Source organism: Hypanus sabinus, chromosome 5 (assembly GCF_030144855.1).
Source record: "Hypanus sabinus isolate sHypSab1 chromosome 5, sHypSab1.hap1, whole genome shotgun sequence".
In the NCBI taxonomy this organism is placed as follows: domain Eukaryota; kingdom Metazoa; phylum Chordata; class Chondrichthyes; order Myliobatiformes; family Dasyatidae; genus Hypanus; species Hypanus sabinus.
The window spans coordinates 150,916,560-150,935,299 of NC_082710.1; the positions used below are offsets into that span (position 1 = coordinate 150,916,560).

The 18,740-nt window shown below is 42.0% G+C and overlaps 1 protein-coding gene across 1 annotated transcript; it reads right to left on the minus strand.

Annotated features, from left to right (window-relative positions):
- Positions 1 to 487: 487 nt before the first annotated feature.
- Positions 488 to 17,954, minus strand: LOC132394782 (uncharacterized). The gene is made up of 3 exons (XM_059971190.1): positions 17,884 to 17,954; positions 10,694 to 10,820; positions 488 to 3,966 (listed from the first exon to the last, which is right to left on the minus strand). Exons 2-3 carry the CDS (start codon positions 10,779 to 10,781, stop codon positions 488 to 490), a joined length of 3,567 nt encoding a protein of 1,188 aa, XP_059827173.1. The 5' UTR covers positions 10,782 to 10,820; positions 17,884 to 17,954.
- Between the last annotated feature and the right edge of the window lie 786 nt (positions 17,955 to 18,740).

An 18,740-nucleotide genomic window follows, 5' to 3' on the forward strand; every position in this document is an offset into this window, starting at 1 on the left:
GAAAAGATTTAATGTCATTGGGTAGTTGGTGGAAAATATGTCTACTGACAGCATGGAGAAAATGAGAAATCATGGCTGAGGTGGAAAGGATTGCAGCCTCTAAACACAGAAAACAGACAACTTTATTCTGATGATGATTTCAGTAACAGGTCCTAGATGGGAAGAAATTATGGAAGTAGCTATCAGTTGCAGTCTAGGAGTGCCTATGAATCTTCTGTATTGACTTAGGTGGTGCCAGGCAATTAGACATTGGAGAGTAATATTAATGAAAGGAGTTGTTGAGTTAGATTCTTTTGGCAGAGGAGGGAAGAATAGGAGTGTGAGTTAAAACATATTTGTTGGCTGACTGAAATATCTTATTTCCATATTGGAAACAGCTGAAAGATTGTTCTGTGATCTATTGAGAGTAACCAAATCTAAATCAAAATTGAATCCCAAGTTAGTAAAATGTTCCAGGACATTTTCCATACTTTTTCTTCTCGCCCTCTCATGACTCTTCTTTTTTGGCAACTTTTTGTACTAACTCTGCCATGTCCTTTCTTGATCGCAGAGCCTCAATTCGATCCTTGTAGCCAGGCTTTCCCTCTTCTTTCTCAGACTGAATCAGAAGTTCAATATATGCCATGTTAGATACTGGGCTTGGTCTTAGGGCTATTTCATTAAGTCTTCTAATGCTCTGGGATATTTGTTCAATCAGCTTCTGCTCCTCATCCTGAACCTCAGTTAACTCATGTTCAAGTTTCTCTTTGATCTTTGTCACTGTCATTTTCTCACCATAAGCTTTCTCATATTTCTCTTTAATATTATTGTATGTCCTCTTCTCTTTTTTAATTTCATCATAAAATTTATATTGCTCATTAATGTGATTCGTATAGTTACACCTTTGGGGACAGACTTTGCAGTATCCCCACCAGTCCATTACTGTGCACATATATGCCAATAAACCATTTGTAGAGTTACAGGGACTGTGGCAAGTAAACTCACATTTCTTGCAGTTGTAATTATACGAATCTGTTTTCTTCTTTCTTCGAACTGTATTGTCTACCTCATATTCAAAGTCCTTGTTTGCTTCCAGTGTTTTCTCGAATTGGTTCAGAACTTGTTTTGTCTTCCTGAGTTCCACTGATTTGGTCAACCTGTTTTGGATTTGAAACTTCAGTCCTTTCACTGTAGCCTCTAACTGCTTACGTTCCCTTAAAACTTCCTTGGTTAAAGATAGACTTCTTGCTTTCATTGTGTTCAGAGCCCTGAAGAATTTCTTCATACTGCTAGCTCCCATCTTCCAGAACATTGCCTCAAAGTTATCATTATCTTCTTCCACATCACATTTGCCATTGGCGCTCTCCTCATTGGCAGATTTTCCTGAGAGCGGTCGCTGAGCAAATATGGCAGAATTGTTAAACTTGAAATATTTTGGGATCCCATGTTCATCTTTGCAGCACGGTATGTCAGATACCTTCAAAGCCTCCAGAATAGGTGGTCGTTGTCCATCTGCAAAGGTCACCAGTATCTGAATGTTCTCTGCAATATCTTTCCCAAAAATAGAGAGAATAGAGTCAAAGATATATTTCTGTGTCTGAGTCAGGCGAGCCAGGGAGGATTGAGCAACAAAACACACTGCATCAATCTGATCAACACCCCCTGGGGAAGTGAAGAACTCTCGGATTTGCTCAGTGATCAACTGGTCTTGTTCAATTCCTCTGGTATCTCCAAACCCAGGTGTATCAATGATGGTCAGAGAGTGATCAATTTTAAATCCATCCTGATGGTATATTTGGTAAGCAGTGACATAGGATGTCTGACTTTCAGCCTGGGATTTTCCTGTCTCTTCTGATATTAACTTGAACCTGAAGTTATCTCTCCATTCCACACCCAATATGTAGTTGATCATCCCATTGATGAGGGTTGACTTTCCTGAACCTGTTGCACCCAGAAACATAATTGTCTTCATTGTGCAATTTATGCTGGGATTTCCCAGGCGGAATTTAGTGTACTTTTTGGACTGATAAAATACCTCTTCCTGTAGCTCCAGCTTGTAAATGGAAGGGTTTCCTTTGGCACTTATATGAGATTCATTGCATAGTTTTGGAGCAATTTTGTTTTCTACAATTCCTATTTCACTGGACAATTTATCACATGCTGCACTACAATCTGGTTCTGCACACTCAGCAGACACTTGAACTTCATGGCCACCACAAGGTAATGTTCCGGTTGATGAATAATCCTGGAACACCAGAGGGCTTTTAGGACCTGTGATGATACTGTTATACTCACTAGCCTTGCTAACCCCAACCTTTGTTACTGCTCTGTATCGAAATTGATACTCCTGGTGTGGTTCTAACCTTCCTATTGTAAACAAGCAGAATTTATCTGGTGTTTCCAGGGTTGTCCATTCCTCTTGCTGGGCACCCTTGTATTCTACCTTGTAACTCACAATCTCGGCGGCACCACACCTGGGTGGGTGTAACTGCAGGGTCACACTGTCATGTGTCATTCCACTAACCATTGGTCTCTCAGGCTGTGATGGAGGTTCATAGCAACTGTTCTCTAGAAACCCTCCTTCATACAGGTAAATAGATGCTCCTATGTTGCTGCCATCCTGCACAGCAGCAATAAGGAATTTTACATTCTCACTTGTCCTGTTTGTTGTGGCAAAATCAAGGAATAATTGAGCTTTATCTTTCATCTTTCTGCTTACAGTCTGTGAATGAAACCACTGCTCAACCTGTTGTGTTGTACAGGCTTCATCAGCAGGAACAGGTGTCTGTATTTTATGTGCTGTCTGAGTTTGGAGGTACTTAATTGCCTCTAACAGAAATAGATCCTCCTGATGTACTGTTGTAAATGTGAAGCAGACAACATAGTCTATTGCTGGATTCATTAATTCTTCATTCAAATCAGTCACTGATTTAACAATAGGAATACCTTCCAATATCCTGAGGTAAAACTTCATCACCATCATCTCCTGTTCCTTGCCATCCAACCATGTGATTAGTGACTGGTGACTGAATGGAGAGTGTTTCATGTTCTTCAGTATATCCTGCAGTATCATTTCTTCCTTCCTACCTCCACGGATAGATGGCACAACTCTTGCTAAACTTCTCTGGAAAACCATTTTGTATTCAAGGCACATTTCCTGGAATTGCAGTATCCTTTTGCTAATGTCAGGGAATTGAATGGCGACACTGTTATTCATCATATCATTGCATCTCATCACAGCATCACTGAGCTGTTCCAGGACACGTTGACATTGATTGACCAATTGCACATTTATCTCTCTCACCAGTTGAGCAGCTTTTGAATCCAGATTCTTGAGAGGATGGAGCCAGACAATAATTGGTACCGAATGCTTTCCACCTGATCCCAGTAAGCTTGGGAGGCTTGCATAAATATTGATGGCATCTTGGAATGTAGTGGGATTGTTCTTCAGTGAGAAATCCCCATAAAATTTGCAGCTAAATTTCTCAACACAATGTTTTTGTTCTTTTGTCATTTCACCCTGAAGTGAAAACTTGGGGAGACATTTAATCAATGTCCCCATGTTATACTCAATGGCTGGCAAGTCATCTGGTGAAGAATATGTTTGATCAAACACAAAGAAAGCTTGGGCTCCATACAACACTGCTGTAACAACATGTGTTGCAGACTCATCTTCAAAGACACTTGGGTAGGTAATATTTTGTTTCCCTAAGTGATTCATTGTCAGTTGTTCAAACCTTGTTGTTGTTTTGTACAGAAGGGCAACTCGGGCCTGTTGCTTGGATTTCTTTGTGTCATTGAGATATTTTGCAGAACCTTTCAGTTCCACTAATCCACTCAGGAAACTGGCTTTCAATGATCCTGTCATGTTGAGTGCATTGGCTTTCTCTTCTATGGAGTCTGAAGTGATGACTTCAAATTCAGTGCTGGGCTGATCACTACTGTTAAGGTTTTGTTTAAGTGTCTCTAAGTCCCACAAGGTGACACCTACAGAGCAAATCAGGAATAAGAATGCATGTTAAAAGCAGTAATTTGTGTAAGATTAATTAACATTAATATTAATTCGTTGTAACCATTTTCTGTACAGGTTGTGTTTTTGACTGAAAGTATATCATGTTAATTAACTTAACTAATTAGTCCAGTGGTGACCTCATTGCGATATCTGCTAACCAACCACTTTCTAAACTTAAATATTTTCCACTCTTTACAATTATTCCTTGACTGACTTCTGGCAGGTTCTGTTGCATTCAGAAATGAGTTGCATCAAGATTCAAAAACCTTATTGTCATTCCAACCATACATCAGCTCTGCAGGGCAAAAATGAGACAGTGTTTCCCAGGGACAAGTGCAATAATAACATAACAAATGCAGCAATAAATAGTAAACACAACAATAAATAGTAAAACACAACAGCCACATGTCGGTTAAAATCAAATTATAAGTGCCCAGTGCAAGTTAAAAGTGTCCAAAGCAGAGGCAGGTAGAGCAGCTATTGAGTAGTCTGACTGCCTGTGGGAGGAAGCTGTTTAGCAGTCTTGTGATTTTTGTTTTGATGTTCCTGTAACGTTTGCCTGATGGCAGAAGGACAAACAGTTTATGGAGAGAGTGTGAGGGGTCTTTAATGATGTACCGTGTCCTATTGAGGCATCAACTCTGAAAGAGGTTTTGGACAGAAGTTAGGGAGACCCCAATAACCTTCTCTACTCCCCTAACGACCCTCTGCAAGGCTTTTTTGTCAGCAGCACTGCGGCTGGAATACCAGGTTGTGATGCAAAAGGTCAGCACACTCTCAACCACGCCTCTGTAGAATGTAGATAAGATGCTAGTGGCGAGTGATGTTTGTTTAAGTTTCATCAGAAAGTGCAATCTCCGATGGGCCTATTTCATAATCTCAGTGAGATTGTCCGAGATCTGCACCCCAAGGAACTTGATGTTTTCCACTCTCTCCACTGCGGAGCCACTGATGCTGAGGGGTGTGTGCTCAGGCTGAGACCGTCTGAAATCAACGATCATCTCCTTGGTTTTGGTGACATGAAGAATCAAATTGTTGTCACTGCACCAGCTCTCTAGGTGTTTGACCTCCTCCTTGTACATTGTTTCATCATTTTTGCTGATGAGCCCCACCATTGCAGTATCATCAGCAAATCATGTAGTGACATGTCAAAAATGGAATAAAACATTTTTGAAGCATCCATAAACCTTTGTAATTTTGATGTTATAAAGGAAGGCAAACCATTCAAATAGGGATTGAAATTGGTTGGCCCCAGGAAATTGCCACTGGGGACTATCTAGAGTTGCTGCTGGTATTTGACTACAGTGGAGAAGATGAGACTTGCCCTATCAGCAATATAAACATCTGACAGCTATATCAGACCTCAGGCCCTCTCCGTATTAGAGGTATTTCCTTTTGTGTCTTCAATATGCCCCATCCTTCTTTGTTATTAAATTGTATTCTTCATTCCTCAGTTAAAAATGATACCTGAATTGAAATATAAATGTGTTCTGTTTCCAAAGATGCTAATTGATCATTGTAGGTTGACACAGCAAATGTTTTTAGTGAAGAGTTACAAAACTTTGGGCCCTATCATCTCACTAGCCTCAGAATACATCATCATGCCCCAGAGATTTATTGACCTATATGTCCAGAAACGTATCCTTTCTAATGATAAATTTACCTGATATGCCACCATCACAATTAATGATTTCAACAGCTATGTCCTTCTTAGAAAAGTCTGTCCTTCCTAAAGTGGCTACTTCGTTGGGCACAAAATAAAAATACTACAGGAATTCACAAATTTTGCAGTCTTTATGGAAGGAAAGGAATGCTTGGCATGTAGACTCAGATTGCAATAATCTACTGTGCTTCTTGTCCCTGAAGTTTCCATAGTTTCCCTCCCATTATCTACTTTGTGTAAAGTGCCTTCTCTTTGACATGCTAATTACATTTTCAAATGCACAGCCTACAACACTTTAGGTTCTCTTGAAGGGCTCCACTCCCAACCCTGCTTTCAGTCTCCTTTGTGTGTAATAGACTTCATATTATCCAGCCTCCAATATTTGTTGCCTTGCTGACTTGGATTTTATCCATTATGTGAACAATGAGATCAACGCTTACTTTTATTAGGATGACACCCACTGACTCACACTTAGAAAATGGACAGTTATCTGCAAGTTCCTGCTCTCAGTCAATGTATGTGATAACATAGTTATAGGTGCATTGATTCATCAAGCTCAGAGTCAGATTCTGTTGTTCAGTTGATTCATGATGATCTCGATTCCTCTTTGCCTGCATTTGTCCTATAGCCAAACAATCTTTTCCCTATTTATGCTGATGGCTGAATATTGCTGTTGATCTATCTGTCTCACCCACTTCCTTTGGTAGTTCATTCCATATACTAACCACTATTGGGATGAAAGAAAGCTCTTCAGATATCCATTGAATGTCCCCTCTGATTTTAAACATAAATTCTGTATATATGGACTCTGCAAACCTGGGAAACAGCTTTTGCACATTCACGCATCCATGTCTCTCAAGATTTTGACCTGTATGTCTGCACCCCTCATTCTCTTACAGTACAGTGAAAAATGTCCCACTCAGTTCAGCTCCTTCCCATAATTTAGTTGCTTGAGACCCCCGCCTCATTCTTGTAAACCTCCTCTGTCATCTTTCCAGCTTAATTATGTTTTAACTATGACATGGTTATTGAAACTGAATATTCCAGCTCTGACATTCTTGTACACTGGCAACATAATACCAGTCCTACTGTACTCAGTGATCTAATTAATGAAGGCAGTGTTTCACTACACTGTATACTATGTGCCTGACACTTTTGCACAGTATTGTACACCCACTTGACTTCCTAGAGTGCAACATATTTGTATAATATGAATTAATCTTCTTTTGGCCATTTCTCAGTGTATTTACCCATAGAACTTAATCAAAATCCCACTGTAAATTCTGATAATCTGTCAACAATACCATTTATTTTTCCTATTATTTGAATTTTAATTAATTCATATGACAAATTGCAAAAGGCATATCATCAAACCATGGGAAACACCACTAGTCAAGGGCCTCTATTCTGGAAACAGCAACCTTTTCCCATCACCCCTCTCTCTTGGCTATTAGTGACTCATGTCTCCAATTAGGCAGTTTTCCCAAATACCACACAATGTCAATTTCCAAAGCAGCCTACAATGTGAAACTTTCTCTAAGGCCTACTGATGTTCATATAGACCATGTATACCTCCATACCCTCACAAGTATCTTGGTTACTTCCTCAAAAACCACATGGAAATTCAGAAATCTGAAATCATGGATGCATAGACTTCATCATGTAAGCTCATGCTGACAATCTGTAATCAGTTTCTGTCTTTAAAAAGCCTTTGTATGTTATTTATGGGAATCACCCCTATAAACTTATTTAACATGGATATTAGGCTTTCTGGTATAGAGTTCCCAATTCGTTTTATTTTTCACCATTATTAAATAAAATTTTAGGAATAATCATCCTCCAGTCTTCTATAATTTCACATTTCACTAATGAGGATAACTATAGCTCATACAGGGATCCTGTTGCTCGGTTTTTAGCTTTCTACTGTGTTCAACTGTGTCCCTGATAAAGACATGCAAATTTATCTACCATATACTTAATGGGATTTAATATCACTGGAAAAACAAGGCAAATAATCCCTACTTGTCCTCATTGATTATTTTAAGGTGTGAAGTCACGCTGTCCATACACAGGATGGAAACAGAAAGAAGTCAGCAGTGAGTGTCTAGCCCACCTCCTGTAGATGTCCAATTTATTGTGTGAGGGACGATATTCTCTCTCCACTTGTTCACTTCAATTAATATACTTTGAAAATCTCCATCTCCTTCATTTCTCTTAAATTTTCTCTACCAAAGCTATCTCATGACCTCCACCAACACCATTTATCCTTCCGATATGCTTAAGTCCATTCTAACAACCACAAATTGCTTCTCAGATTCAAATGATCCCAACTGCCTAAACCTGGCCCATGTCTCCATCGTTTTCCTGACAAGAGCCCTAATACAGCTCATTAATGATTATTCCCTCATATTTCCACCTTTGGCCTTCAATCTAACAAGAGCGCACAGATTATTAACTCTCAAAACTCACTTTTAAAAGCCACCCACTCTCTATCATTGCCTTTCCCTGCAAATATACCACTCCAGTCAACGCTTGATCTGAGTTTGGTAATATCAACAACATATGGATTGCCGTAATTTAAAAAAAACGAGATGTTGAAACAGAAATTGGTCTGAGTGCATCTCAGGAGCTTAATTCCCAAACAATCCTGGCCACTTTGCATAATTACTTTGAAACTTACAAAGTACTGGTCTTTCCTTGAGATAGGTAACCTGAATTTAACATAAAGAACACTGCCGATGCTGTGGTCAAATCAAAACATACAAACAAGATGGATGAACTCAGCAGGTCGGGCAGCACCCGCTGAAATGAGTAGTCAACTTTTTGGGCCGAGACCCTTCGTCAGGACTGAAGAAGGAGGGGGCAGGGGCCCTATAAAGAAGGTGGGGGGAGGGGGAAGGTGCAGGTGAAAAAACTATCAGAAGAAGGTTCAAGGGTTGTGAGAGGGGAAGCCGGGAGGGGATAGGCTGTAGAGTTGAAGAAGGAATGTAAGGGAAAAGCACTATGGGTACAAGAAGAAGGCAGAATCATGAGAGAGGTGATAGGCAGCTAGAAGAGGAGGCAGAATTAAAGTGTAATAGGGGAAGGAAAAGGAAAGGAATTACTGGAAGTTGGAGAAGTTGGAGAATTCGATGTTCATACCAAGGGGCTGGAGACTAGCCAGACGGTATATGAGGTGTTGCTCCTCCAACCTGAGTTTGGCCTCATCATGGACATGTATGGACATGTAGAGGAGGCCATCTATGGACGTATCCAAATGTGAATATGAAGGAGAGTTGAAGTGGGTGGCAACCGGGAGATCCAGTATCTTGTGGCAGACAGAGTGGAGGTGCGTCGGGTCTCGCTGATGTAGAGGAGGCCGCACCAGGAGCACCGGATGCAATAGATTACCCCGCCAGACTCACAAGTGAAGTGTTGCCTCACCAGTAAGGACATTTGGGGCCCTGAATAGTGGTAAGAGAGGAGCTTCAGGGACAGGTATAACAGTTACACCTGCAGGGATAAGTACCAGGTGGGAGATCGGTAGGAAGGGACTTGTGGACCAGGCAGTCATGGATGGAATGAACCCTGTAAAAAGCAGAGAGGGATAGAGAGGAAAAGCTGTGTTTAGTGGTGAGGTCCTGTTGAAGTTGGCGGAAATTGCGGAGGATAATATGCTGGATCCAGAGGCTGGAGGGATGGTAGGTGAGGACAAGGGGAACACGGTCCCTGTTGCGCTGGCGGGATGATGGGGTGAGGGCCAAAGTGTGGGAAATGGAGGAGATGTGGTTGAGGGCATCATTGATGATGGCAGAAGGGAAACAACGATTCTTAAAGAAAGAGGACATTTGAGAATGGGAGCAGATGCGGTGGAGGTGAAGGAACTGGGAATAGGCAATAGCATTTTTGCATTTGGCAGGGTGGGAAGAAGTATAATCAAGGTAGTTATGGGAGTCAGTGCGTTGATAGAAGATGTCGTTGGACAATCTGTCTCCAGAGATGGAGACCGAGAGATCAAGGAAGGGGAAAGAAGTGTCTGAGATGGACCAAGTGAATTTGAGGGCTGGGTGAAAGTTAAAGGCAAAGTCGATGAAATTGATTACCTCAGCATGGGTGCAGGAAGCAGCATGAATGTAGTCGTCAATGTAGCAAAGGAAAAGTTGTGGAGAAGTACCAATATAGATTTGGAGCATAGACTGTTCCACATAACCTACGAAAAGAATGATATAGCTGGTGCCCATGCGAGTGCCCATAGCTACACCCTTGGTCTGAAGAAAGTGGGAAGAGCTGAAAGAGAAGTTATTAAGTATGAGTACCAGTTTGGTCAACTGGAGGAGTGTGGTGCTGTTGGGGAACTGATGAGGTCTATTTTCCAGAATGTAGCAGAGAGCATTGAGGCCTTCTTGATGGAGAATTGAAGTGTATAAGGATTGGACATCGATGATGAAAGTGAAGCAGTAGGGACCGGGGAACTGGAAGTTATTGAAGGGTGGAGGGCATGTGATGTATCTTGGATGTAGGTGGGGAGGGACTGAACTATGAGTGACAAAATGGAGTCCAGGTAGGCAGATACAAGTTTGATTAGACAGGAGCAGGCTGGAACTATAGGCCTACCAGGACAGTCAGGCTTGTGGATCTTGGGGAGGAGGTAAAACCGAGCAGTGCGGGGTGTGGGAATTATGAATTTTTGGCTGAGGATGGAAGGTCTCCAGAGTTGATAAGGGCAGTGATGGTACGGGAGACAATGGTTTGATGTTTTTTGGTGGGATCCTGTTCCAGGGGTAAGTAAGAGGAGGTGTCAGAGCGCTGTCATTTGGCCTCAGTAGAGGTAGAGGTCAATCCACCAGACTACTACGGCACCACCTTTGTTTGCAGTATTGATGGTGAGGTTAGGGTTAGTATTACTGCAACTTCCTCCTCCCCCCATCTTTATAGGGCTCCTACCCCCTTCTTCTTCAGTCCTGACAAAGGATCTCTGCCCAAAACGTTGACTGCTCATTTCAACTGAATTTAACATGTTGCACGGATCAGTAGTGAGTCATGTGACGGTATAGCAATACCTGGGATCAAAGTGTCTGACCGGCAGTCATACAGCATTCCCAATTGAAAAGGACGGCCCAGGGTAGCCAATTGAATGACCTCGTTCATCACTGCAGCAGGAGCTGGAGACTCAGCAAACACCAATACCTGAAATGGAAGACATAAAATATAAAATGCGGAATTCAGTTAACAGGGTTTACCAATGTGGTACTTGAGTGCAACCCTGCTGCTTAAGTTCATAAGACCATAAAATATAGGAACAGTATAATGCCATTTGGCTCATTGAACTTGCTTTGCCATTACATTATGGCAGATCCAATATTCCTCAGAGCCCCAATCTGACTACTCTCTGTGTCCCTTCATTCTCTGACCAGTCATGAATCCATCAACCTCAGCAGTAAGTAAACATAAATTCATGGCCTCCACATCTGCCTGTGGCCAAGAATTATACAGATTCACTACTCTGGCTAAAGAAGCCATCTCCATTCCTTCTCATCTCCATTATTAAAAGGATTCCTCTCATTTCTAAGGCTGTGTCCTCTGGTGCTAGACTATCCCACCATACAAAAAATCCTTCCCACAATCTCTCTATCAAGGTTTTTCACCACTTGAAGGGTTTCAATGAGACCACCCCTCATTCTGGAAATTCCTCCTCCTCTCCTGCTATGGAAAATTCAGGTGCAGAGCCATTAAACACTCTTCATATAGCAAGCCATTCAATTCTCAAGTCTTTTTCATGAACTTCCTTTGAACACTCTCTGGTTTCAGCACACTCCTTCTAAGATAAAGGGCTCAAACCTGATCACAATACTCCAAGTGATGCCTCAGCTGTGTTCTATTAAGTCTCAACATTACATCCTTGTTTTTATGTTCTTGAAATAAATTCTAACATTGCATTTTCCTTCCTCACTACAGACTTGAACCTAATCCAGGTTTGTGAAGGTATTGCTGAAGGTTTTGTTTAATCTCTGGCCCCAGGTGAGGTTCTCAATGACTAGACAATTGCTAATGTGGCTGAGCTGTACCAGATTGATTGCAAGAATGAAGAAAATGTGCATGAGGTCCACTGATCACACTTGGAATTGATTAGGCCTCCTATCCATGGATGGCTCCTTAACTTTTGCTTGGATTTTTCATTTGGGCATGCTTTTGCATCAGCAAACCTGGTTCATCACTCCCACTCTCTGTTTCCCAATGTGTACCATGGCTAACGTGACTCTGTAAAAATGTTTGAATCCTATTATTCCACTATTGCTTCTGCTCTGCACATAAATAGCAGCAATGCTATTGCTCAATGAGAAAATGTTCACAAACATAAGTCAGGAACAAAGTGCCACACAGTTCAGTAATGGGAAGTTTTGTTTCAATTTTATATAAATGATTTGGACATGATGTTTAGTTTGTATGCAGATGATACATAAATATATGCTGTTGTAAGCAGTTTGGAAGTTTACAAAAAATTGCAGGCAGTTATTGAAGAGCTAGGCATGTTGCCTGACAGCCTAGGGTGGCTGCTTATAAGGAGTATGAACGTTCATCTATGACAAGTCTAATACAAACTACTAAAAGAGAAAGAAGGGATGTCCATGTCTTGTATTTGGACCTAGCTAAATGCCTTTGGGTCAGTCTCACATATCCTCCTATAGTGTTCATTTGAATTCTTCTGTGGACCAGAATGTGATACAACCCTGGTCAAAGCCTACCTTAGAGATCTCCAGTTCTCATTGATAACCATAGGGTACAGCACAGCCTGGTAGCCTGTTGAAATAGGCATAATACAGGTTGCACCATCTCTCTGCTGACCTGTACCATGGCAAGGGTAATAAGCATTAGAGCTTCCAAATGGGTAATAGGAGGAGAACAACTGAAGTTAGAACTATGCTTACAACCAATCTGGGCAAAGACCATAGCATGTATCAAACAGTTGCTTGGGAATGGGCCCCAATGATGATTAAAACAAAGCAGTCTAGGAGCATTTCTACAATTAAGGGAAGGCTGGTCAACTATAAGTTCCATGTGGATGGGAACATAATGCCTATTAAAAGCTTTAGATATTGGTACGATGTAAACCTCAGTGATACAAATCAAATTAAACTGCTGAGAGAAGAAATCATCAAAGGGCTTAAAGACATTGATAAGACCTTAATGCCCGGAAACCTCAAGCTTTGTTGCCTTCAGTTTGGTTTGCTCCTTTGGCAGTTGTGGCCACTGACTCTGTATGAAGTCCCAATCACTTTTGTTGAAAAACTGGAGAGGACAGTTAAATCCTTCATTACAAAGTGAATGGGCCTACCTAGATCGCAAAGTAACATCGACCTGTATGGAAAAGGAGCTCTGGAGTTGCCTGTCATTGGGCTTACTGAATATTAGCCTGATGGGACTGAAGGCTGATAAATCGGCATCTCAGGGTACTCAAGGAGGTGGCTCTAGAAATCGTGGATGCATTGGTAATCATTTTCCAATGTTCTGTAGATTCAGGATAAGATCCTGAGGATTGGAGGATAGCTAATGTTATCCCACTATATTAAGAAAGGAGGGAGAGAGAAAACAGGGAATTATAGACCAGTTAGTCTGACCGCAGTGGTGGGGAAGATGCTGGAGTCAATTATAAGAGATGAAATAGTGGCACATTTGGATAGCAGTAACAGGATTTACAAAGGGGAAATCATGCTTGACTAATCTTCTGGAATTTTTTGAGGATGTAACTAGGAAAATGGACAAATGAGAGCCCATACCTGTAGTGTTCCTGGGCTTTCAGAAAGCTTTTAATAAGGTCCCATATAGGAGATTAGTGGGCAAAATTAGAGCACATGGTATTGGGAGTAGGGTACTAACATGGATAGAAAATTGGTTGGCAGACAGGGAACAAAGAGTAGGGTTTAATGGGTCCTTTTCAGAATGGCAGGCCGTGACTAGTGGGGTACCACAAGGCTTGGTGGTGGGATTGCGGCTATTTACAATATACATTAATGATTTAGATGAAGGGAATAAAAGTAACAGTAGCAAATTTGCAGATGACACAAGGCTGGGTTGCAGTGTGAAATATGAGGAGAATGTTAGGAGAATGCAGGGTGATTTGGACAGGTTGGGTGAGTGGGCAGATGCATGGCAGATGCAGTTTAATGTGAATAAATGTGAGGATATCCACTTTGGTGGCAAGAACAGTGAAGCAAATTACTATCTGAATGGTGTCAAGTTAGGAAAAGGGAAAGTACAATGAGATCTAGGTGTCCTTGTTCATCAGTCACTGAAAGTAAGCATGCAAATACAGCAGGCAGGGAAGAAATCTAATGGCATGTTGGCCTTCATAACAAGGGGAGTTGAGTATAGGAGCAAAGGTCCTTCCGCAGTTGGGCCCTGGTGAGACAACACCTGGAGTATTGTGTTCAGTTTTGGTCCCAGATTTGAGGAAGGACATTCTTGCTATTGAAGGAGTGCAGCGTGGGTTCACAAGGTTGATTCCTGGGATGGCGGGACTGTCATACGTTGAAAGATTGGAGTGACTGGGCTTGCATACACTGGAAATTAGAAGGATGAATGGGTATCTGATTAAAGCATATAAGATTATTAAGGGATTGGACATCCTAGAGACAGGAAACATGTTCCCGATGTTGAGGAGGTCCAGAACCAGAGGCCACAGTTTAAGAATAAAGGGTAGGCCACTCAGAACGGAGTTCAGGTAAACTTTTTCTCCCAGAGAGTTGTGGATCTATGGAATGCTCTGCCTCAGAAGGCAGTGAAGGCCAATTCTCTGGATGCTTTCAAGAAAGAATTAGATAGAGCACTTAAAGATAGCAGAGTCAAGGGATATGGGGAGAAAGCAGGAACGGGGTACTGGTTATAGATGATCTGCCATGATCACATAGAACGGCAGCGCTGGCTTGAGGGGCCGAATGGCCTACTCCTGTATCTATTGTCTATTGAGTTGAATGATGCCGAGTTGAGGCTTGAGATGATGCCCTCAAAATCTCATGACAGTGCTGTCCAGGATACTGCACCCAGGACATTAACAAGGAGAAAGTGATGTCCAGCAGCATCAGTAAACAGGGGAAAGCTGCACTCAAGTTTGCAGAACATTGTGTGTCAGGTGCAGTCTGGAAGAAGGGGCTTTGGCACAAGCTCAAATAGGCTCTGTTGCTAAAGGTGACTATGGTGGTGGAGGAAGTACAGTGAGGAGCAGATGAGGTATACAAGAGCAGTGTCTCAGGCAAAACAGGGGCATGTGGACAAGGTGGGAAACACTGAGAAAAGAAACTTCATCTGGAAAGAAATGGGAACAGTAAGACAGAAAGATTAGCTCCCTTATAAAAGCTGTTCTCCCAACTCTCAAAAATCTGAACTAGTGGCTCAGTGGAGACCCAACTTGTCTAGGCTGTGAGAGAACAGCAAACCTCAAGCACATCTTCTCATCTTGAAAAGTAAACCTTATTCAAGGAAGATACACATGGAGGCACAGCCAGGTCCTCATATGTTTGGCATCACATACGGAGAAGCAAAGGCTGAATAACGACTCTAAGCCCCATGTGACTGGAAGAACCACCATCCCCTTTGTCTGACAAGGACAGGCAGTGCCACCTTCAATGACATGGTTGGCATCAGGCATACTGGAGCCTGCTTGCGAATGGAAAATGGCTGCCGACCTCGTCAAAAAGCTAATACTTCCCCCGGAGATACTCACAACCATCCTCAGACCAGATTTGCTCTTGTGGTCCAGCAATCTAAAGGCTGTAGTAATCTTGCAGCTCACAGTGCCCTGGGAAGATGTAGTCTGTGAGGCATATGAGCGGAACCATGTAACATATGTTGAGTTGGTGTGGATGGAAGGTGCAGATTTCCTAGTAGAGGTTGGCTGCAGAGGATTTGTGGCTCTTTCCATGGTCAGATTGTTGAAGGGATTGGGAGTCCGAGACCAGGGCCAGCAGCAAGCTTCAATTGCACTCTCGGAAGTAGCCGAGTGAAGCAGCCACTGGCTATGGTTGAAGACGAGTGACAGCAGCTGCACCCTAAAATGATCCATGGGAAGCCAGATGTGAAGGGGGCACGCCTGGGATGCCGGGTCGCACTGTTGAGCCCTCTGCAGATGTAGTGGGCTTAAACTGACGAAACATCTAAGGACCACCTGATGGCCCCTGGGAAACCCAATAAGCCCTAACTGAAGATCTCTATGCTATGACCCGAGATAGGATTGAAACATCTAGTCCTACGAGCTCGAACTAGACTGTGTCTGTATTCCTTGGAATGAAAGAGACTCGGAGAGGGTGGAGATGGATTGAAATGATATACATATATTGAGAAGCATAGTTGGGGTTATGAGAACTTTCCTAAAGGTATAGATGAATATATTTATGATGAAGGACATGAAGTTCAGAAAGGAATTATGCAAGATGCTTGAAATCTGGAACTCACCGTGGGAAGGAGTAGAGGCACAGACACTAAGAACTTTTAAATGAGCATTTGAATATTTCCCACATAAAGGGATGGAATGTAGGTTAAGTACAGTTACACGAGGGGCAGCATGGACATGGCAGGTCGAATGGACTCTGCCATTATGTATCATTTAATTACTGTGTTGGCAGCAGTGAAATTGGTTCACTGAGTTTTCCATCATAATTTGGCCTCGGCGATTGTTGTTTACAGCCTTGCATTCTGGTGTGAACGATCTTAGAGACACAGATTCAATCAGATCCTTTTCAATGGAACTGTGGCCAGAATTAGGGAGTTAAGTTAATGGCTGCAGCGTCAGGCAGCTAATGAATCCATTACAAACACTGGCTGCCCGGTGTACTCGGATCACATGATAAACCCGACCCACTTCTGCAACGTCACTGCGCAGCGCTGCTTGCAACAATCTTCCGATAACACCTGTCCTGTCTTCAGAAACCTGTCCTGACACCTGTCCGAACCTTCAAATACATACCCAAGCTATCCACCAGTTAGACAATAATGTAACTGGCAGATGTTTTGATAGGGAAAACAACATGACAGCAACATTAAAAAAAATAATTGATAAAATATATAAAATTAGAGCTCACAGTTAGAAGCAAATGCACATAGTTATTTCTTCTAAACAAAAGATTCCCTAAATCCTTACACTGTCTCTTTATGCCCGGATATAGCAATTTATTTTGTAACATTCGATTATTTGCTTACCGGGCGGCTATACTGTACAACGAAGGAGTCTAATGCTTGCCAAGTGTAGGACGTATCTCTGTCTTTAGCTCTTTGAACTTAACTGCTTCTGCTCTTGAGAGATGGAATGAAGCAGCAACTGCTTCCGTCAGTAGGGGATTGCGTTTCAGTATGCTTTATGACACTAACTGCTGCGAGATGATATGAATTTTAGATTAAAGTGTTCAGAACTGTATAATCGGTCTGAGCACACGGGGGGGGGGGTGCGGGGCGGGTGCGGGAGGGTGGAAGTTGGTGCGATATGATTTTGGGGAACTTCCTGTTATTCCCAGCATTTTATTCGCTACTGCCTCGGAAGACTGGAAGTTCATCGGATATGCCATGTGGGTCTAAATTGTAGCACAATTCAGAATATTCGTCACCCCTGGGACAGGAGGTTCCAGACGGGTTGACATTCCAGTTTATTGGGTATTAAGTAAAGCGATTATAAGCCGCTTTTAAAAAGATGTGTTTCGGCAGTATAATGTGCTTTATTATAAACCCGCTGAGATGAAAGGGATCTTTGGAAGAAGAATCATATGAGATTACATAATGTGTGGGATTTTGTTCTCTCATGGGTGGTTTGACCAATATGGTGTTCTTTGCAAGGATTTATGTTGTTCTGGTGTAATTGACGCGAATCAGTCGTTTATACTCTGATTCCCTGCCCATATAACTTCGCTCTGAAGACCATCCCATTACTTTACACATTTATTTCTTATACCGTTCTTGGTAAATTTACTACTTGGAACATTATTCTAATATTAAACAATACATAGATATGAGCACTGGTGACTATGGACTGCATTTTTCTATGGAGAGTTTAGCATTGCTTAATAAACCAGAAAAGGGTATATTTGTACCACTAACTCACAAACAGAAACATGTATTAAAGCCAATAACCCGCTTGATGCCGCACAGAAATACTGACTGCCACACTCAACACACCACAGTATCAGAAGTCACACGCTAACAGTGTTTCACGAACAGTTCCATCCTTGCACACAGTCGACGCTTTACCCCATAAAAATCTTGTACTCACTGCTAGACGAATTTTCACTCTGCAGCCGTAGCATGAATGGATCGTTAACGATGGCCCGAATGGTCTGTCTGTGATCCTGTCACGCGCTTTTAGTACATAGACCAGACTCCACGACTCAGTGGACTGATTGAAGTTCACATGCTGGGATCTCCTATCTTCCGACGTGCATTGAACAAATCCTAGAGCTGTCAAAAACTCAAGTGAGTATATCTGCAGGCAAAGAATGTTCCGGAGCTCTACAAAAATTATCGTGGGGTGGTTCACCAGAGATTATTCACAGCCGTCTAAATTATCTTTCTGTTTCGATTTTACTACCCGGAAACAGTGAACTAGAGTTTACATTGCGTCGAAGCATAGAGATACACAATAAAGGTGGTGTATGTAAAGCATTGCACAATATGTACCAATTTTCCTGCAGAGTTATGAGAGAGCAGACATCCTTTACGTATACTTAAAATTATGCTTGTCACTGAAAAAATTCATGCTACTATAAATGCGAATTATAAGTGTTCGGGAGTGGCATAACAAAGAATACCACCAATGACAAGAAAATCTACAGGTCCGGCAGCACCAAAATCCGAAGCGCGCTGTATTTTCACAGTATTACTGCGTACTTAAAGGTTACCTTCATGAGTGTATTGATGAGCTTTTTCCTGCCAATGTACAACATTTCAGGAACAGATTATACTCCTCTGTCATCAGCTTTCAGAAACATCTTGGGCCCATGAGCACTACCTTGTATTCTTTTTATTTTCGGCCTATTAATTTCTTATCTAATTTGCAGACTTGTATGTCTTTATGTAGAACTTCTGCCGCCGAAAATGACGTCACAGAAGTCAGTGCTAATAAATATTAAT